This window comes from Microtus oregoni, unplaced genomic scaffold (assembly GCF_018167655.1).
Source record: "Microtus oregoni isolate MIOR12 unplaced genomic scaffold, Mior012 000005F_ref0000423, whole genome shotgun sequence".
NCBI classification, from domain to species: Eukaryota; Metazoa; Chordata; class Mammalia; order Rodentia; family Cricetidae; genus Microtus; species Microtus oregoni.
Window position 1 is genome coordinate 15,288,371 of NW_024543064.1, and position 19,131 is coordinate 15,307,501.

A 19,131-nucleotide genomic window follows, 5' to 3' on the forward strand; every position below is an offset into this window, starting at 1 on the left:
TAGCTGTGTGGATTAATATCTGAGTGTTTGATTCGGTTCCATTGGTTCTCCTGCCTGTTTTTATGCCAATACCAGGCTGTTTCCAGTACTGTAGCTGTGTAGTAGAGTTTGAAGTGAGGGATTGTGATGCCTCTAGAAGTTCCTTTATTGTACAGGATTGTTTGGGCTATCCTGGTCTTTTACTTTCCCATATGAAGTCGAGTACTGTTCTTTTGAGGTCTGTGAAGAATTTTGCTGGGCATTGCACTGAATCTATAAATTGCTTTTGGTAAGATTGACATTTTTACTGTGTTAATTCTATCTACCCAAGAGCGTGGGAGATCTTTCACTTTCTGGTGTCTACTTCAATTTCTTTCTTCAAAGATTTAAGGTTCTTGTCATGCAAGTCTTCCACTTGTTTGGTTAGAGTTACTCTGAGATATTTTATGCTATTTGTGGCTATTGTAAAAGGCAAAAGGTTTATACGATCTAAGAGAAACCAGAGTATTATTTGTAGCTATTGTGAAGGGTGTTGTTTCTCTGATTTCTATATCAGCCCATTTATCATCTGTGTGAAGGAGGGCTAACTGATTTTTTTGAGTTAATCTTGTATCCTGCTACACTACTGAAAGTGTTTATGAGTTGTAGAAGTTTCTTGGTGGAATGTAGCCCAGGCTAGCCCCAAGTTCCTGCCAGTACAGAGATCACAAGTGTGACCTATCACACTGATTTTGCCTGTGCCCAGTACTTGGAATGATCTCATTGAAAATTGCGGCCATGCAACAGACGTGCTAAAGCTCTATCCTACAGGGACAGGGATGGAAACGGCAACTCAGAGAGGTCCCTCGGGACCTTGATTGCTCTCCCTAGCTGTAATAAAACACTGACTAGGGCCGGGCAGTGGTGGCACACGCCTTTAATCCCAGCACTCGGGAGGCAGAGGCAGGCGGATCTCTGTGAGTTCGAGACCAGCCTGGTCTACAAGAGCTAGTTCCAGGACAGGCTCCAAAACCACAGAGAAAACCCTGTCTCGAAAAACCAAAAAAAAAAAAAAAAAAAAAAAAAAACCACTGACTAAAATAAACTTGGAGACGAAAGGGTTTATTTCATCCCTCACTTCCAATACCAGTTCTTCCTTGAGGGAAGTCAGCGCAGGCACCTGGGAGGCAGGCACTGACGCAGGGACTATGGAGGAATGCATCTCACAGGCTCGCTTTTCCTGCTGCAGAGGTTTGAAGAGAATGCCCCCCCCCCCCCCCCCCCCCCCCCCCCCCCCCGCCACCATAGGCTCATAAACTTGCGTGCTCAGTCCCTAGCAGCGTGGAAGGATTCGGAGGTGTGGCCTTGTTGGAGGAGGTGTGGCCTTGTTGGAGGAGGTGTGTCACTGGGAGTGGGCTTTGAGGTTCAAAAGCCCATGCCAGGTCTAGTGACTTTCTTGGCCTGTCTGCCTGCAGAACGGGATCTAAGGCTCCCAGCTACTGCCACGGCACCATAGGGGCTGTCATGCTCCCGGCCATGACAATCACGGACTAACCCTCTGAAACTGCAAGCAAGCCCCCAATCAAACGGTCTCTTCACAGCCGTAGAATGGCGACTAAGACGCCCAACTTGCTCCAGTACTTCCTTATCCAGCCCAGCACCCCTGATTAGGGGTGCATCAAATTGGCAATTAAGAAAAATGTCCTCCCCATGCCCGCAGGCCAATTTGATGGAGGCAATTCCTCAACTGAGGTCCCTCCTTCTCAGGTGACTCTAATATCAACCAGGTTATGGTTAGGGGTTGGCATGGAGATTAAACTCAGGTCCGAAACGCTGAGTTCTGAGCTTCCAGATTGGCCAGCCGTCTATAAAATGAGGGTGATGTGGAGCCTGGACCTAGGTTATAACTTCTGTTTTTGTTACTGTTAAGGTTCAGAGATCAAAGTAACGTGCCCACGTCAGGAAGGTGTGGGAGAGGAACGAGGGACTAGAACTCACATCTTCAGGAGCCTAGTCCACGGTTACTTTAAGTGTCCGCCCTGCCTTCTAATGTCTAACGAGTTAGGGTGGGTCCTGTCAGCTAGATTACCAGGATGTGGACCCAGGCCTGAATCCTTTGTGTTTTGGCGCCACCTAGTGGTCATATGTGAACACTGTCGCGAGAAACTGCTTGCTTGAGCCCGCGTATGCTCTCTGAAGAACCAGACACGGTGGTAGAGCCCAGACACAGGTTCCTTTCTACCCTGGGTGTGGCACACACCCCACTTTCCATGCTCCCTGACGGACTGCTGTTTCCATTTCTATTCCAGACATCTGCCACTCCGGTCTTCATACAGCTCCAGAACCAGCTGTGAAAAACCTTTCAATGCTGGGTCAGGTGTGGTGGCGCACACGTTTAGTCTCAGTGCCCAGGAGGGAGAGGCAGCTGAATCTCTGCTTGATCAAATCCTACATCCTCCCTTACATGGTGCCACTGCCTCAGAGTTACACACTTCCCTTTACCTTAGGTCACTGCATGATGTGCTCACCTGGCAGGGTCAGAAGACACACATTTCACATGATGTCCAGGGTTCCACCTGGTGCACACCTGTAGTCTCCACTCCTGGGAGGTGGGGCAGGAGGACCAGGAGTTTAAGATCAGTCATCCTCCGCTACATAGTAAGTTCAAGGCCTGCCCGGGCTACATGAAATTCTGTCTTAAATAATCAGAACAGGGGGCTGGAGAGATGGCTCAGAGGTTAAGAGCACTGCCTGCCCTTCCAAAGGTCCCGAGTTCAATTCCCAGTAACCACATGGTGGCTCACAACCATATGTAATGGGGTCTGGTGCCCTCTTCTGGCCTACAGGCATACACACAGACAGAACATTGTATACTAAATAAATAAATATTTAAATAATCAGAACATAACATAAAACAGAATGGTCCTCGGTACTGCTGTGCTTTTTCTCATCAACATCAGTCAGCTTCACAAATTCTGTTTAAGATGACAATGTATCAGTCGGGTGGTGGCGGCACACCCTTTAATCCCAGTACTTGGGAGGCAGAGGCAGGTGAATGTCTGAGTTCAAGGCCCGCCTGGTCTACAGAGTGAGTTCCAGGGCAGCTGGTGCTACACAGAGAAACCCTGTCTCAAAAAACCAACAACGAAAACAAAGACACGCTGCTGCGGAATACTATTTTAACTAGGCGAAGGTGTGCTACATTTGCTTATATTGCATTTGTTCAACTACGTAAAGATGTGTTGCTGTTTTACCTTGCCTACCTGAGGCACCTGATCCGTCTGAGAAAAGCTGAACAGCCAATAGCCAGGCAGTAGAGGGATAGGCAGGGCAGAGACAGTAAGTAAGAAGGAATCTAGGGTTGGGAGAAGAGAATGAGAGGAGAGAACTGGGGAGAAAGAGGGAGCCGCCTGGAGCCAGCCAGGCAGGGAGCCGCCAGCTAAGCACGGAGGAAGAAGCAGTAGAGTAGGATGAGAGAGAGAGAGAGAGAGAGAGAGAGAGAGAGAATAAAGAAAGGGAAAAGGCCTGAGGCAAAAACGTCGATGAAGAGAAACAGGTTAAGTTACAAGAGCTAGCAAGAAACAAGCATAAGATAAGGCTGGGCATTCATAATTAAGATTCCACATCATGATTTGGGAGCCAGCTGGTGGCCCAAGAGGAAGCCTGTTACGATGACAATGTAGCTTAGTGGCTGTAGTGCCCACCAGCACCGATGCTCTCACCCAGCACCACACCCACCTGCATACACTCTCACAGATAATTCTGTTAGGAGTTCGGTTGTGAGAATGCTGGTGTCTATGAGCACTGAATGGCTCCTCTAATCCCCCCCATGCACAGTATACCCGCTGGCTCTCTGGCTCACAGTGAAAGACTTCGGATCGCTTACATTTTCAGTTCTTCTGAAGACACAGCTGTTGTCTCCACCGTCCTCAGCTGGAAGGGCAAGCCCCAAATAGCCACGCAGGAAGTTCAAGTCCTGCGTGGGGAGGGGCATGGCTAAGGATGGCAAGGATGTATTGTTTTCAAAGAGGCGGGCAGAGAAGAGATGTGGGGACTCAGGGCTGGGGACCTGGAGGCCATCTGTTCTCTTGGTTGTTGGAAAAGGGGTCCTGCTCAGAGTACTAATGTGCTGGGTGGTGGTGGTGCACGGCTTTAATCACAGCACTCAGGAGGCAGAAGCAGGCGGGTATCTGTGAGTTTGAAGCCAGCCTGGTCTACAGAGTGAGTTCCAGGACAGTCAAGGCTACACAGAGAAACCTGTCTCAGAAAAAAACAAACAAAAAAAACAAACAACAACAACAACAACAAAAAACCCCGGCTGGGGCCTGGAAATTAAGCGGGAATCTGACAGATGTTAGGTGTCTCTTCTTGGGAAAGGGGTGGGCAGCAGCCAGTGCCACCTCTGTCTGGTGTGTGCATGGGTGTGACTCCCTCAGGAGCCAGGAGAGAGGCCTGGAGCATTCTTCCTGACATGCAGAGGAGGAACCAAGCCTGTCACCACCTTGATCTTGACCTTTGAGCTTCCAGAACTATGAGGTAATGAATTTCTGTCATGTTAGGTAGTGAGTTCCTGGTAACTGTGTTGGCTCAGAAAACTGACACACCCTAGTCGGAAAGAGAAGGTCTGTGTGGAGTAGGAGGTGAGAGAGGGCTTCCTGGAGGAGGTGATACTGCATGCGGCCTTGAAGGATGGGAAGTTTATAAGGCAGAGAAGCCAAGGGAAAACGCTGTAGACAGAGGATGTTGTGGGCTGTTTTACTCTTTTGGCTTTTTTGGGGGGGCTCACCACCCAGATCTCAAGTAAATCACATATACATGGAAGCTTCTTATTACTTATGAATGCCGGGCCTTAGCTTGACTAATTTCTTGTCAGATTTCTTTAAATTATCCCAACTACCTTTGCTTCTGGGCTTTTATCTATCTCTATTTCTGGACCTTTCTTTCCTTCTGACTCCATGACTCGCTGTGTAGCTGAGTGGCTGCTCCTGATGTCCTCCTCTTTCTCCTTGTTTCTCCTTCTATTTATCCTCTCTGCCTGCCAGCCCCACCTGTCCTTCTCCTGCCTCGCTACTGACTGCTCAGCTCTTTTAGACCTGCAGAGAACCAACCACAGCTTCAGTGAATCAAATGCAGCCTAAACAAGAGCTACACACCTGAAAACAATATTCCCCAACAAGAAGATGCATAGAAAACTGCTGGCTCGCTCTTGAGCCTCTTTGAAAATCTTTACTGGAAAGTTCTTTGCTCTAAGACAACGGAAACATGACTTTTCAGTGTATGTGCACACATGTGAGCATGTGGGGGGCACAGTTCTCACCAACAAGGGGTACTCCCACGAGCACCTCCTTGAAAGAGTGGCCAGGAGTGGGCACAGGAAGCAGTAACTTGGTATTCCTCAGGGTCTGAGACTTCTACAAGGGTGGGCAGCTTTGGTTGACCAGGGTCCCTCTCATGGCCCCACAGGACACACATCACCCAAGGACGGACACTCAGACACAGGCGCTTGGTACAAGAACTTTATTGTAATTACAATAGTGCCACGCCAAAACTACAGTAGCACAAACGTAATAATACAAAAAATAGATTCCCTAGCTCTGAACCCCACGTTCTGTACCCGCAGGGAAGCTCCCAGCATTGAGAGGAGGGGTCTTTCTGAGAGCAGCAACCCTTCTCACTTCTGCCTTTCTCCAATCTCTGGGGGTGGGGGTGGGGGTGGGGGTGGGGGAGCAGGCTGCTGCTTTTATACCCACCCATCCTTGCTCAGCCTGGGCTTTCCTGCTATGGCTGCCTTGCACACCCTGAGCAATGACCGGATCGCTGACTCCCGGCTGAGGACCCTGCTTCTACATACCGGTGCTGGACTCTTTCCAGAACTGCCTCTCCACAGGAAGGCAGGACGGAAAGGGGCAGGGGCCTGGAAGGTCCACCTTTACGTGGCAGGACATGGTTCCAGCACCTTCCTGCTTCCCGTGCTACCTTTCCCTGAAGAGCTATGAGACCTTGACCGAGCTTACAGGAACCAGGAACTTTGTCAGGGGCTAGCTTTCAGCTCCCTGGCCAAGACCTAAGGCTAACCCTAAACTGGCAGGATAGAGACTACATTTCTGAGCTTCTTGACCGAGGAGGAATATGGTATTGGGGTGGGGAGGCTTGCTGTGCGACGTGGGGCAAGGCCTGCCAGGTGGTGGGTGGCACTCTTGGGCTCCCTGCTCACAGGTCTGGGGGCTTGCCTCCCTACAGCAATCATGAGAACCACAATAAGTGCCACCCAGTGGGGACCCATACATCTACTACTGGGTGATGCTGTCGGGCAGACGACTTCCCTGTAGCCCATATGGGGCTGGGATCCTTCCATTCTCAGCCTCTTCTGGCTCACAGATGCGCACCTCCCCCCCGCCCCACCTATAAGAACTGGCTTGATTCAACTCAGCCATGGGAGGCTGGAAGTCTGAGAGGGATCAACAGCTCCCAACACTGGACATCTGGAACAGCTGCTCAGTAGGCAGGCTGGGACGGCAACCCTGGGGGTCTTGGGTGAGGTGCTATGGTAGTGGCTTCTAGTCAGGTGCTGCCTCCTTGGTGGAACTCAGGGGCCACAGCCTCAGTTAAGGCACTAGAAAACAGGTCCTGGGAACCAGGCCAGGGCAACTCTGGGCTACAGAGCTTGGAGGGAGAACTGGACTACTTCCTTGTGCCAAGGGTCAGCGAGGCGTATCCCTTCAGAATGTCGGAAGTGCTACAGAGTGGCATCCGATCCTCAAGGCCAGAAGAGGTGGGACCAGAAGAAAGACATCTTTGGAGAAGAGTGGGGGTCATGGGACTCAGCCTTGAGGGGCTCCTGTTCAGGCTGCCTCAGCTCTGGGTACCAGACCATCCTTGTTGGGGTTCCCACGGTTAGATTCCAGAGACAGGGCAGGTGAGCTGAGAAGGGTCATGCCCAGACAGGAGGTCCCTCAGTTGGCTCCTCCCTCGTCCTGGTCCCTGCGTCTCCTGTCTGCACGGGTGACTGCAGAAACAGTCACACCACCAATGGGCAAATGTAGCGTTCAGTCTAGGGGCTTGTTCAGCAGCCTGGGGTCCCCGGGGTAAATCAGTGGGGCTTCCTTTGTCCACAGATTATTTAGAAAAAGAGAACATAATAAATATACTAATCTTTCTTTTTTTTTTAAAAAAAATGTTTTAAATGCATTTTTCCCTGAATATTTCCAGTGTATTCCATAATGCTTAAAAAATAGTCTCCCCAAAAAATATATCTTTAAAGCATTTGACACAGTGGTATTGTGGTATAACTGGCATTGGATGTGGGCGAGGGCTGTGTCCCATTGCCGTTGTCAGTGTGAGGCCCACCAGCTCGACATACAAATGCCCTCTAGCATCCTACATGGGTGCCAGGGCTTTCACAGGGGTCAGATCTTGGGGTCGAGTGATGGACCGCCACCATAGGCTTAGACGGGATGGCTGTATACCCTCCAGGGTGGGGAAGGGGTCCTAGGCAGCTGAGGGGCTGGGCCAGGAGCTGGCTGCGGGCCCCTTACCCTCTTCCAGGTGTGCTTTCTGTGCTGCCGCCCTTACCAGACTTCGCATTTGTGATGAGGGTTCATGGGGGACCCAAGAGGGCAGTGAAAGTGTTCTGAGAACTCCTTGGAGTTAGAGACGGAGCCGATGACCCGGAAGCGGGAGGGGCTGTGTGGGTCGGTGATGAGGCCTTCATGGGAGCTCTCAGGTGTGCGGACGGAGCACCAGACCTAGGGGAGGGGTTAACAAAGGAAATCTGGGGTTACCATGGGGCCCTGAAGCTGCTCAATTGGTCCCACCATGACAGCAACAGAGTGAGCCTGAGATCTCGGGGAGCCAGGAGGACCGCTAGGTGGATTTCTGCCCTTCCATGACCCTTGGGATACAGGGGAATATCCCAAAGACAGTCTGCTGATTTAGGAAGGTGCCATTTGTGGGGAACCTGCCTTTGGCTGTGGAGCTCGTGTACATGCCCACGATGGAACACACCTGCCTTGCCGCCCAGTGAGCTCACCTGTGCAAATCCCAGGAAGAAGAGCTGGTTGTTGGTGAGACCCAGGGTGGGCAGCGTCTGCTCGGCTCCATTCTTCTTCACCCAGTTCTGGTAAGCCTGGGAGGAGAGAAAAGCAGAGGCGAGACACGACACAGGTGAGGGTGGGCCCCACAGGTGAGGGTGGGCCCCTTGTGGAGGTTCAGGGAAGCCCTACTACCGGGCAGAGGTGGGCACCCGGGTGTCAGGGTCCTTCTGTGTTCTCGTTCAACCCGATGGCCCAAAACACACACCAGTCAGGCCAGTTGTCAACTGTATGCTTTCCACTCCAGTCTCTTTCCCACGGACACCTGGACAGGTACCCATGAAGCGCCTCAAGTTCAACACAGCAGGAATGTCCTCGTGCACACACAGGTGTACACCAAGCTTTCCCATCATAGTCAACGGCAACCCTCTCCAGCTGCTCAAGCCCAAAGACCAGATAGAGCACTTCTTTGATTCTTTGCTTCCTTCCTTTTGTTTTGTTTTGTTTGTTTGTTTGTTTATCGCTTTTTGAGATGGGGTTTCTCGGTATCTTTGGAGCCTGTCTGGAACTCACTCTGTAGACCAGGCTTGCCTCAAACTCACAGAGATCTGCTGTGGAATAATACTTTGTCCCCAGTAAAGATTTGTCACTTGTATTGTTTTAATAAGATGCTGATTGTCCAGTAGCCAGGCAGGAAATATAGGCAGGGTGACCAGACTAAGAGAATTCGGGGAAGAGGAAAGGCAGAGACGCAGTCACCAGCCAGACAAAGAGGAAGCAAGATGAGAATAATGCGTCACTGATAAAAGGTACTAAGCCACATGGCTAAACACAGATAAGAATTATGGGTTAATTTAAGTTGTAAGAGCTAGTTAATAATAAGCCTGAGCTAATAGGCCAATCAGTTTATAATTAAAATACGCCTCTGTGTGTTTTGTTGGGACTGATGGCTGTGGCACTGGGAAGGACAGAAATGCTGTGCTACAAATGGCACCAACATGAGGCAATGACATGGACGTAAAACCCAAGAGGGTTTGGGAAGGAATTCTAGACACAGAAAGAACAGAGTTAGGCATGGCTTCTTGGTAGCAGCATTTTCCCAGCTGAGCTCTATTTGCTAAAGGCAAGCACATTTCCTTTAAGAGAAGATTCATGACTCAGTATTAGCAGCATAAACTGTGGAGCTCTTTTAAGAGGCCCTGCCACTAAACACTTACATGGTGTTTATGAGCAGCCACTGGCATGCTTCTTGGTGGTGGCATGGACTGAGAAACTCCACAGAGTTGTGATAAAAAATATGGCTCCCACCAGTACCTCCGCCATGAAGCTAAGCTCTCAGAAAGCCAAGGAGTGGGGTGGATGCAGTTGCCAAAGCTGCAGCTTTAATCCTAGCCATGTCACTTTGCAGACTAAAGGATTCGTGGTCAGAAAAAGATATACAGTAAAGACAGACTCAGAGAAAAAAAGAAAAAAAAAACACCTCTAAACGGTTTACAGTGTGTTTGAAAATACATAGCCTTGGCAGAGAAAGAAAAAAGGGCAGAGAAAGTCCTTAAAGAAACATAGTTAGGTGTGGTAGCACACACCTTTAATCCCAGCACTCCGGAGGCAGAGGCAGGCGGATCTCTGTGAATTCGAGGTCAGTCTGGTCTACAAGAGCTAGTTTCAGGACAGGAACCAAAAGCTACGGAGAAACCATGTCTTGAAAACAAGCAAACAAACAAAAAAAAACCAAAACAACGACACAAAAAAACCCCTAACAGCAACCCCAAAATTAAAAATAAAGAGTTAAAAAAAGCCACACATAAAGATGGAAAATACACAGAGAGTCTGGATACTGTATATTATTGTGTTGTCTTTGAATTGTTTGCTGAGAAAGGAGCAACAGCTGCTAAACGACATTTGATTATAAATGCTGAAGAATTAACCCAACCCATATATCTTGAAAATGCCTTGACTTCAAACCTTAAGTCAAAAGATATATTACTTTGGAGAAGAGGTTTTGTTTTTGTTTCTACAGGAAATGAGAGGCTGTAGATTCATTCTGGGTTTAGAAAAAAATCAGGTTTGATCGAGGAATAGCCCTGGAAAAAAATCTCCAATGGGAGCAGATGGCCAAGATGATCCAAGATCTCAGAGCACCTCTGTTGCAGTTTTCTCTGAGTTCTGCATCCAGAACAGCTTCAAGACTGCTGGCTGAGATGATCCAGCCTCATAGAACACTCCAGTCAGGATTGACCATAATGCTAAATTTTCTTTAGGCCCTCATAAGATTATCAGTGCCTCCAATCAGTAGGAAATAGCCTAGAAAACTATGCCCACATTACCAAAAAAATGGATTATGGATGTTTGTCTTTGTTTAGTGTGTTGGTTACAAGTTGATAACGGTCAGGAAAAAGACAAAACAAAGGAGATTAGATTTAGAGTTCTTGTTTTGAAAAGAGAAAAGGGTGAAAGTACTGTGAGATAATACTCCTGTACCCTGTAAGGATTTGTCACTCATATTGGTTTAATAAGATGCCTTATTGGCCAGTAGTAGCCAGGCAGGAAGTAGAGGCAGGTGGCCAGACTTGGAGAATTCGGGGGTGAAAAGGAAAGGCAGAGATTTTGGAATCACCAGCCAGATGCAGAGGAAACAAAATGAGAACGCCTCACTGAAAAAAGGTATCAAGTCACATGGCTAAACATAGACAAGAATTATGGGTTAATTTAAGTTGTAAAAGCTAGGTAATAATAAGCCTGAGTTAATAGGACAACCAGTTTATAATTAAAATAAGCCTCTGTGAGTTTTGTTGGCACTGAATGGCTGTGGCACTGGGCAGGACAGAAACTTTGTGCTACAGAGATCTGCTTGTCTCTGCCTCCTGAGTGCTGGGATTCTGGAATTAAAGGTGTGTGCCACCACTACCTGGCACAAACCTCTTTTCAAAAATAATTTTTACCAAAGTTTCTTTTACATTTATTTGCTCTAAGAATCTGAGTGCTTTGCCTGCATGTATGCGTGTGTATTGTCAGAAAAGGGTATTAGGATACCCTGGAACTTGTGTAATGAATGGCTATGAGCCATTCTGTGGATACTGCAAACCAAACCACTTTGTTTTGTAACCTAATTATGCAGTTCTCAAGCATGAAGTTTATTGGCAATAACATCATGTTGCAATGTCAAAGATTGGCCAGCCCTGGTAGGCTACAGTTCAAATGTCATTCCTTCTAGAAGGCCATCTTTGGACCCAACAATCCATCACTGGCTCCATTCAATGCTCTTTCCACAATTAATGACATACAGGTTCTCCCTTCTGTTGTCAGGCTCTCTGTGCTTGCCTTCTGCCCCCCAGTTCATGTCACAGGCTGGGCAGGAGCAGCTCCCACCTGTCAGCTACACTCTGTAGCAATTCAAGTGCAGCACAGGTGGGCAGAAAGCTCCTAATACATGCCTGCTGGCAGACAGATGTTAGGCCAACTGTGAAACGCTACTGAACTCAGTTTCCAAACCTGCGAAATGGAGATTCAGTGCTGCTGAGGAGCAATCTTTGTACACTGTAAATAAGTATTCCTCTCGTTGGTTAATAAAGAGCTGCTGGCCTAGAGCTGGGCAGGAAGAGACTGGGTGGGAAAGCCAGCCTAGGAGGACACTGGGAAGAATAATGGCTGAGTCTCAGGAGTCATGAGGAGACGCAGAGAAAGCAGGAAATGAATTTGTCATACTGAGAAAAGACACTGAGCCAGGTGACAGAGCATAGATAAGAAATATGGGTTAATTTAAAATGTAAGAGTTAATAAGCCTGAGCTATTGGTTGAGCATTTATAACTAATGCTCTGGTTATCTTGGGGTGTGTGTGTGTGGCGGGACAGAAAAGTCCGCCTACATGATGCCAACACCAAGTCTTGAACTTGCTGGGGATCCTGAGCCTGCTCGCAGAATGGCCCCAGTAAACAGTACTTTTCTGCATGTCTGCCAGATGCCTACCTGTTCTCGGCCAGTTCTCTCTTCTACTTAACTGACATCTCCGAGTGCCTCTCTGGGTCAGGAGTGGGTCCCAGGCACCTGGCTGTTCTTTCCCAACAGCCCATTGGCGTGGCTGTGAGTTCTCAGGCACACAACTCGGGTCAATTATGCTAGCACTGGGACTCGAACCCAGAACTCTCTCAGTTCAGTTGGGATCTGAACATGAAGTGTCCCCCACAGGCTCACGGATCTGAACACTTGGTTACCAGGTAGTGGTGCTGTCTGGGACTGCTGTGGAACCTTTAGGAGGTGACTTCTCACCGGAGGAAGTGGGTCACTGGGGAGGGGGACTCCAGGCTTTACAGTTCAGTTCACTTCCTATTTACTTTCTCAACCCTGACTGCAGAGGCTATGCGGCTCCTGCCACCATGCCTTCCCACCACAACAGACCATCTCCCATTGCAAACCAGGACAGTGCCCACGGGGAACAGACATACCCGGTAGGCGGCCTTAAGTCCCCCATTGTCGGCGATGTTCTCCCCGAGGGTGTGCCGGCCGTTCACGGGCTCCCCGTTCACGCTGTAGTTGCTGTATTGTTGTACCATGCACTCGGTCTGCTGCTTGAACGCCTCCACGGATGAGTTCTTCCACCAGGGCCGGAGGTTCCCGTCCTTGTCATACTCCCGACCTGTGGAGGAAGGAGAGAGGTCACACACTGGGACCTGCTGCTACTCCTCTGCCACCCTGCAGGCCATGTGACGGAGGTTGGCCAGTCACAGCAGAGACCACACGGGGAAATGGTCCAGGCCATGTGACGGAGGCTTGGCCAGTCACACCAGAGACCACATGGGAAAATGGTCCAGGCCACTGATGGTAAGGTCCAGGGCACAGAGGACTGGGGCTGGCTTTTAATACTGGCAAAGAGTCCCTAACCCCAAAGAACAGACTCCTAGCCAGGGCTGGCAGTGCCAGGATCACAGGTAGGCCCCAGCTTTTCCCTCTGGGCTATGGGGTTCCCAAGGCAGGAAGCAATAAGTGGGATTCTGTCTTTTAGCTAACGATGTGGGCTTGACTGCCATTTCTCTATGGTTAGACCAGAGAAGTTTCTAGAATGGTAGAATGTGGAATATTCCTTTAAATGATGTCACTGTGATTGGGTTAATAAAGAAACTGACTTCCAATAGCTGGACAGGCAGAGGTAAGGTGGGACTGGCAGACAAAGAAGAGCTGGGAAAATGAAGAGACCGACTCTCGGGAGTCTCATGGAGACGAAGAGAAAGCAGAAGAACCTGCCATACTGAGTCACGTGGCAGGCGTTGAGCGGAATATGGGTTAATTTAAGTTATAAGAGCTAGTCAGTGACAAACTGAGCCAACAATCAAGCTTTTATAAATAATAAGTCTCGGTGTGGTTATTTGGGAACTGGCTGGCGGGACAGAAAAATTCTGTCTACAGCAGAGAACTGTACACTCCCTGCTGAATACTATTGCTGACCTCTAAGTAAGAGCAGGGGCTTCAAAGTAACCATAGACCTTCCCAGTGCTACACGAAATCCTCATGTTCACAGCAGAGAGAAGAGGCGTGGACAGGAGATGGGACTAGCTGAAGCTTATACTGAAGGCAGCAAAGCCAAGCTCTAAACACCCATACTTCCATACTAAGAACCTCAGCAGTGAAGAGACCAGAAAACAGACAGGGCGGGCAGGAAGCAGACAGGGTTGGCAGAAAGTAGACAGGGTGGGCAAGAAGCAGACAGGATGGGCAGGAAGCAGACAGGGCAGGCAGGGAAGCAGCCAGGGCAGGCAGGGAAGCAGCCAGGGCGGGCAGAGAGCAGACAGGGCGGGCAGCAAACTGGCTGGTTCCACCAGAATGGGGGCCCCATGTCATGTGTACCTTGATCGTCGAATGCGTGTGTCAGCTCATGGCCCACAACAACACCAATACCACCGAAGTTCAAGGCGCTGGAGGAGGGTGAGAGCACAGGTGAAGGTGATGCCCGCTATGTGACCTCTGGTCCCAATACCCAGTAGGGACCCACAGGGGTTTCTGGAAATGTGGCCCCTGGAGACAGGAGGGGGCTGGGCAGAGTCAACCACAGTGGACTCTGCCCTCTGGGAGCCACGCCTGTGTAAGTCACCTCAGCAGAGCTGGGTCTTTTTTTAATTGATTTTTATTGAGCTCTACATTTTTCTCTGCTCCCCTCCCTGCAATTCCCTCCCAAGATCCCCATGCTCCCAATTTACTCAGGAGATATCTTGTCTTTTTCTACTTCCCGAGTTGGGTCTTTTATTTTTAAATGTTTTTTTTTAATATTTATTTATTTATTTATTATGTATACAGTATACAATATTCTGTCTCTGTGTATGTCTGCAGACCAGAAGAGGGCAGCAGACCTCATTACAGATGGTTGTGAGCCACCATGTGGTTGCCGGGAATTGAACTCATGACCTTTGGAAGAGCAGGCTTAACCACTGAGCCATCTCTCCAGCCCCCGAGTTGGGTCTTAATACTCATGAATGGCTGGGGGCCAGGTCAGCCTCTCTGCCTAAGTGTCACGCAGTGAATATCCAGCCTGGAGTTCAGATCCAGGATGGTACCTTTCAAAGCCTGCCTGCGTGAGATACAGATATAATGTCTGCCCTCCAGCTGTGTTTTAAGATGCTGTCCAGAGAGAACCTGATCCTGTGATGTGCTCCTCCAAGTCCCACTGTGTGGGGACATTCACAGCCAAGAGAGGCCAGGAGGGAAGGGCCGGGGCCACAGAAGCTGTTCCGTCCACCATCTCAGACCTCCTGGCACCCATGGCTTGCTAAGTGGTCGGCTATGGGAGCTGGGCCAGACTGGACTAGGGGCTGCTGAGGCTGGCGAATGGTTGGTGTCAGAGCACCCGGCATGACCTACTTGGGCGAGGAGCGGGTATAGAATGGCGCCTGCAGGATTCCAGCTGGAAACACGATCTCGTTCTTGGTGGGAGAATAGTAAGCATTCACCATGGGCGGGGTCATACTCCACCTGCAAGCCACAAGCACACGTGAGATCTCTGGCAAACTCGGTGGAAGGGGAGGTGGGCAGGACTTAGACATCACTGTCAAGTGGCTGAGCCGGGCGGTCGTGGCACATGCTTTGATCCCACCACTCGGGAGCCAGAGGCAGGCAGATCTCTGAGTTTGATGCTGGTCGGCCTACAGAGCAAGTTTCAGAGAGCCAGAGCTATGAAATCGAGTAACTCTGTCTCAAAAAAGGGAACAAACAAACAATGTAGATTCTGGGGCCTCGAAATGTAGTTTAGAATGGTGAAGTGTTTAAGTTGTACAAAGTCCTGGGTCCAGTTCCCAACGTTGCATAAACCAGGGTAACAGTGTATGCCTGTAACCACGTCATTTGAGAGGTGGCATTCAAGGTCACCCTCTATTAATGTGTCACACATTCGAGCACACGGCTCAAAAGCTTTTACGGCAATTCTCCAAGAGCCTTACGTGCCACCAGGGCCTCCCCAGCAGGAACGCTACCAAAACCAGATCAACATCGTAGGGATACTTTGTGTTTTACCAGATGAAGCTTGCCTGAAGATCAGAGTGCAGAGCTAAGCCACCAGAGGCCAGGCAGTGGTGGCACACACCTTTAATCTCGGGACTTGGGGGACAGACAGATCTCTGTTAAAGGCCACCTTGGGCTACAAGAAATTGATCCAGTCTAAAAGAGAAATGGAACCCAAACAAAGGTGATCCCAGCACTTGGGATCCCACGCCTTTAATCCCAGCACTAGGGAGATGGAGACAGGAGCGATGTGGTTGGGCTGAGAGAGTAAGATAAGGTGGGAGGAGACAGGAGCTCAGCAGTCTGAGATACAGTCTGAGGACAGGATCGCCCCTTTGTTCTGAGCACTGGTAGAGGTAAGAACTCTAGTGGCTGACTGCTCTGCTTCTCTGATCCTTCATCTTTCACGCCCTGGTTTTTATTATTAAGAACAATTAGAATTTGAGATACACAACACAGCTGGGAATGGTGGGATATGCCTGAAATCCCAGCACTCAAGGTGTGGAGGCAGGAGGATGAGAGCAGGAATCCAAAGTCATTTCAGCTGATGTGAGGTCAAGGCCAACTAGGGTGACACGAAATCCTGTTTCAAAAACACCTAAAAAGGGGCTGGAGAGATGGCTCAGAGGTTAAGAGCACTGCCTGCTCTTCCAAAGGTCCTGAGTTCAATTCCCAGCAACCACATGGTGGCTCACAACCATCTGTAATGGGGTCTGGTGCCCTCTTCTGGCCTGCAGGCATACACACAGACAGAATATCGTATACAAAAACACCTAAAAAAAAAAAAAACGGGGCTGAGAAGCCGGGTGGTGGTGGCGCACGCCTTTAATCCCAGCACTCGGGAGGCAGAGGCAGGCGGATCTCTGGGAGTTTGAGGCCAGCTCTGGTCTACAAGAGCTAGTTCCAGGACGGGCACCGAAACCACAGAGAAACCCTGTCTCGAAAAACAAAAAACAAAACAAAACAAAAAAACAAACGGGGCCGAGGTGGGGTGGGGGAGGAGACTGGGGAGATGGTTCACTGGCGAAGAGCTGGCTATGCAGTATGAAGACTCAAGTTCAGGTCCCCAGCAGCCGTGTAAATGCCGGGTGTCATACACAAGGTGGCTGGCCTGCAATTCTAGCACTTGGGAGGCAGAGACAGAGAACGTTGGAACGAATGTGTTAGAGCTAGGAGACCCTTCCTCAACAGAGGAGTGGAGACCGACTAAGGAAGACACCCACATTTGCCCTGTGTGACTTCAGAGGTGCACACACGCCCACATGAGCTCACACTCGGGCAAACACACCAAAAACAAGCCAGAAAAATCCACAATCAAAAAGAAAAGAGAAACAACGCCCCAAGCCCAGCCCATCAAGTCACCCTCGCTCTCTGAATGCTCTTTAGAGGTATTATAGCTGCTGAGTCCATTAAACCCCTCCCCATAGGAGCCTCTTAATTTTCTGTGGGATCACCCACGAAGCACTCTAGCCTTCTTGATGCTGTTTCCGGCGTTTCTTTCAGGATGGCTGACAAACCACAGTAACCTTGGATACTGGATGCTTTCTTGCAAATGGGCAAAGGAAGTTCACAATCTCTGGGAAAACAACTGATGTCATCTGTTTACCCATGACAAGAATGTGAGGCTTCAAAATAAGTTTTGGGTGGGCTAGAGATGACTCAGTGGTTAAGAGCACTGGCTACTCTTTCCGAGGATCTGGGTCCATTCATTCAGTTCCCAGCTGCCACAGGTCAGCTCACAAGGGTCTGTAAATCCAGTTCCAGGGGATTTGATGCCCTCTTCTGGCCACCACAGGTACTGCATGCACGCGGTACAAACATACATAGGCAAAACACACAAAATGAGTAAAATTTTGAAAGGGATGAGAGAAATTATGTAGTTATATTATAATCTAAAAAACTAAAGAAAGTGATAAAAATGTATAATCTTGGGTGGGGTGTGTGTGGTGGCGCGTACCTTTAATCCTAGCACTCAGGAGGCAGAGGCAGGTGGAGATCTGTGAGTTCAAGGCTAGCCTGGGCTACAAAATGAGTTCCAGGACAGCCAGGACTGTTACACAGAGAAACCTTATTTCAAAAAATAAAATAAAAAACATCTTTTTGGTTTATTTTTTGAGACAGGGTTTCTCTTTGTATCCCTGGCTGTCCAGAAACTTGCTCTGTAGACCAGGCTGGCCTCAAACTCACAGAGATTCACCTGCCTCTGTCTTCCAAGTGCTGGGATTAAAGGTGTGTGGCACCACCACCTGGATATTTTTTATTATAAGCAGAATAGAAATATATATATATATACATATATGTATATATGTATTAGAAAAGACTATTAAAAATTTCCCTTCCTGTGGGACACGGTGGTACACACTTTTAATTCTCAGCACGTAGGAGGCAGAGACAGGTGGATCTCTGTGAGTTTGAAGCCAGCCTGGTTTACAGAGCAAGTTCTAGGACAGCCAGGGCTATGTAGAGGGAGCCTGCCTAAAACAAAACAAAACAAAAAAAAATCCCACAAAAATAATAAAAATAAGTCTTCTCCCTTCCTAACCATATGTCTGTGTGAGGCTGGCTTTTCTATCTCTACTTCAAAACAACTTGTGAGAGGAGAGGATGCTGAGGCAGACATGAGAACCCAGCTGCATTCTGTTAATTAAAGAAATCTGAGCCGGGCGGTGGTGGCGCACGCCTTTAATCCCAGCACTCGGGAGGCAGAGGCAGGCGGATCTCTGTGAGTTCGAGACCAGCCTGGTCTACAAGAGCTAGTGCCAGGACAGGCTCCAAAACCACAGAGAAACCCTGTCTCGAAAAACCAAAAAAAAAAAAAAAAAAAAAAAGAAATCTGAAGAGGCTAGGGTATAGCTCAGCGGTAGGGGAAGGCCCTGATTCTACCCCTAGAATATGTTCTGAAAAGAAATGTATAATACTTCTGCCTCTCTCCTTCCTCCCTCCCCCCCCCCACACTCACACACACACGCACAAACACACGCACACCTATGAAGATTTGCGTTTCAGGGGCCAAGAGATGGCTCGTCAGTTAAGAGCACCCGTTCTTACAGAAGGTCTGGGTTTGGTTCTCACCACCATGTGGCGGCTCATGGCTACCTGTGGCTCCAGTCCCAGAGACTCTGTCCTATCTTCTGATCTCTCTGGACACCAAGCATACACAGCAAGACAAGCAGGCAAAACACTCATATATGTGATTAAACAAATCTAAAAACCGCGTTTTTTTATGTGTGCATGTGTGCCTATCTGTGGGTATGGGCAAGGGTCCAGGGAGACCAGAGGTGCTGGGAACTGTATTCGGGTCCCTAGAAAAGTAGGGTATGTTTTCAGTTTTTTGTCTTTGTTTTATTTTCGAGACAGGGTTTCTCTCTGTAGCCCTGGCCATCCTGGAACTCTCTCTGTAGACCAGGCTGGCCTATGCCTCCTGAGTGCTTGGATTAACGGTGTATACTAGCACACTTGGCTATAGGATATGTTCTTTACTGCTGAGATTTTCCTGCCTCTGCTTCATGAGTGTTTGGATTATAGGCACATGCTACCATACCCTGCACATAAAACTTCATAAACTTCATAAAACCAGAGAATGCATGTTTTAAGAGCTTTCCAGATGTCTGCATTGTTTTAGATCACGTTTCATGTATGTGAGGCTGGACTGGAATTTGT

General features: G+C 49.0%; 1 protein-coding gene across 2 annotated transcripts in view; it reads right to left on the bottom strand.

The window, feature by feature from the left end:
* Positions 1–5,460: 5,460 nt before the first annotated feature.
* Positions 5,461–19,131, bottom strand: part of Ece1 (endothelin converting enzyme 1) — a 98,312-nt gene continuing 84,641 nt past the window's right edge. For both annotated transcript variants that reach the window (XM_041651754.1, XM_041651753.1), the window contains exons 15-19: positions 14,836–14,946; positions 13,828–13,895; positions 12,432–12,622; positions 7,988–8,083; positions 5,461–7,703 (exon numbers count right to left, since the gene is read on the bottom strand). In XM_041651754.1, the coding sequence (XP_041507688.1) occupies positions 7,527–7,703; positions 7,988–8,083; positions 12,432–12,622; positions 13,828–13,895; positions 14,836–14,946 (643 nt within the window). In that variant the 3' untranslated portion in view covers positions 5,461–7,526. The remainder of the gene's footprint in view (positions 7,704–7,987; positions 8,084–12,431; positions 12,623–13,827; positions 13,896–14,835; positions 14,947–19,131) is intronic.